The 2,500-nt window shown below is 50.0% G+C and overlaps 1 protein-coding gene across 1 annotated transcript in view; it reads right to left on the reverse strand.

The window, feature by feature from the left end:
* LOC137627199 (mucin-3B-like) overlaps positions 1 to 2,500 on the reverse strand; it is a 65,773-nt gene that overhangs the window by 504 nt on the left and 62,769 nt on the right. Inside the window, exons 2-3 of the mRNA XM_068358278.1 lie at positions 2,413 to 2,463; positions 1 to 1,837 (exon numbers count right to left, since the gene is read on the reverse strand). The exon at positions 1 to 1,837 is cut by the window's left edge and continues 504 nt beyond it. Of these exons, the coding sequence (XP_068214379.1) occupies positions 1 to 1,837; positions 2,413 to 2,463 (1,888 nt within the window). The remainder of the gene's footprint in view (positions 1,838 to 2,412; positions 2,464 to 2,500) is intronic.

Here is a 2,500-nt window from a genome sequence, read left to right on the forward strand (position 1 = left end):
AGGAGGACGAAGAGAGGAAGAGGATGAAGGGAGGAGAAGGACGAAGGAAGGAGGAGTACAAACGGAGGAGAACGAAAGAGAGGAAGATGAAGGGAGGTGGATGACGGTGAAAGGAGGAGTACAAAATGAGGAGAACGAAAGAGAGGAAGATGAAGGGAGGTGGATGACGAAGGGAGGTGGATGACGAATGGACGAGGAAGACGTTAAAGGATGCTGACAAAGGTTAGGAGGACGACGAACGGAGTAGAACGAAGGAAGGAGAAGAATGAAAGGGGGCAGAGGACGAAGAGAGGAAGAGGATGAAGGGAGGAGAAGGACGAAGGGAGGAGAAGAACGAAGGAAGGAGGAGGACGAAGAGAGAAAGAGGATGAAGGGAGGAGAAGGATGAAGGAAGGAGGAGTACATAATGAGGAGAACGAAAGAGAGGAAGATGAAGGGAGGTGGATGACGAAGGAAGGAGGATGACGAATGGACGAGGAAGACGACAAAGGGAGGCTGACAAAGGTAGGAGGACGACGAACGGAGTAGGACGAAGGAAGGAGAAGAATGAAAGGGGGCGGAGGACGAAGAGAGGAAGAGGATGAAGGGAGGAGAAGGACGAAGGGAGGAGAAGAACGAAGGAAGGAGGAGGACGAAGAGAGAAAAAGGATGAAGGGAGGAGAATGACGAAGGAAGGAGGAGTACAAAATGAGGAGAACGAAAGAGAGGAAGATGAAGGGAGGTGGATGACGAAGGAAGGAGGATGACGAATGGACGAGGAAGACGACAAAGGGAGGCTGACAAAGGTAGGAGGACGACGAACGGAGTAGGACGAAGGAAGGAGAAGAATGAAAGGGGGCGGAGGACGAAGAGAGGAAGAGGATGAAGGGAGGAGAAGGACGAAGGGAGGAGAAGAACGAAGGAAAGAAGAGGACGAAGGAAGGAGGCGTACAAAATGAGGAGAACGAAAGAGAGGAAGATGAAGGGAGGTGGATGAAGGAAGGAGGATGACGAATGGACGAGGAAGACGACAAAGGGAGGTTGACAAAGGGAGGTTGACAAAGGTAGGAGGACGACGAACGGAGTAGGACGAAGGAAGGAGGAGAATGAAAGGGGGCGGAGGACGAAGAGAGGAAGAGGATGAAGGGAGGAGAAGGACGAAGGAAGGAGAAGGACGAAGGAAGGAGGAGGACGAAGAGAGGAAGAGGATGAAGGGAGGAGAAGGACAAAGGAAGGAGGAGTATAAAATGAGGAGAACGAAATAGAGGAAGATGAAGGGAGGTGGATGAAGGAAGGAGGAGAAGGAATGGACGAGGAGGACGAGGGGAGGACGACAAAGGGCGCCAGAGGAGGGTAGGTGGAGGCCAAAGGGAGCGGTTGAAGGAAGGAGGAGACCGAAGGGAACAGACGAAGGGAGGCGGAGGACGAATGGACGAAAAGCACAAAGGGAGGACGACAAAGGAAGGTAGGTGGAGGGCAAAGGGAGCTGTTGAAGGAAGTAGGAGGCCTAAGGGAGCGGACGACGGGAGGCGGAGACTGAAGGGAAGCGGAGGACGAATGGACGAGGAAGACGAAGAGAGGATATGGATGAAGGGAGGATGACAAAGAGAGGAAATGGATGAAGGGAGGATGACAAAGAGAGGAAAGGAATGAAGGCAGGAGGAGGACGTAGGAAGGAGGAGAACGAAAGAGTAGATTGAAGGGAGAAGGAAAATGAAGAAAGTAGGAAGACTTAGAAAGGAGGTGGACGAAGGAAGGAGGAGGAAGAAGGAAGGAGAGTTGAGGAGGAGGATGTAGGATTGACGAAATAGGGCAAAGAAAGGAGAATGGAAAAAGAATGATGAAGGGAAGAGGAAAACTAAGGAAGGATGAGGATGAAATAAGGGGAGGATTAAAGGAGGAAGATGAAAGAGGGATGAGGATGAAAGAGAGAGGAAGAATAAAGAGAGAGGAGGATAAAGAAGGAGAATTAAGAAAGTAGAATGGTGAAGGAAGTAGGATGTTGAAGAAAGGGGAAAGACGAAGGGAGGAGGAGGACGAAGCAAGGAGGTGGATGAAAAGAGAATGTAGATTAAGGAAGGAGGAGGACGAAAAGAACAGGCGTAGATAGGAAAGAGGAGGAGGATGAAGGAGGACAATGAAGGAAAGAGGAGAGAGAAGACTCAAGATAAAAGTATGAAGGAAGGAGGAGAATAACAGGAGAATAAATGGTTTAAAGGCCACTCATGAATAGCCAAGGCAAGGGACAGTGACAGGACAACACCCGAGAGACTGACCATACTACATATGATCAGCACCCAAGCTCCCCATCCACCCAAGGAGGGCCAGGCAATGGCTGCTGATGACTCAGCAGATAGAACTATATAGGCTACCCCAAAGCCCCAATCCTAAGCTCACTAGAATGGTGAGGTTGCAGCGACCAAATAAACTAACGAGCTTGAGCGTTCACCAATCAGGGACGTTACCACATCTGCCACCACAACCCTTTGGATATATAAAAAGATTTACTAATTCTAAGTTC

Source organism: Palaemon carinicauda, chromosome 35 (genome assembly GCF_036898095.1).
Source record: "Palaemon carinicauda isolate YSFRI2023 chromosome 35, ASM3689809v2, whole genome shotgun sequence".
NCBI classification, from domain to species: Eukaryota; Metazoa; Arthropoda; class Malacostraca; order Decapoda; family Palaemonidae; genus Palaemon; species Palaemon carinicauda.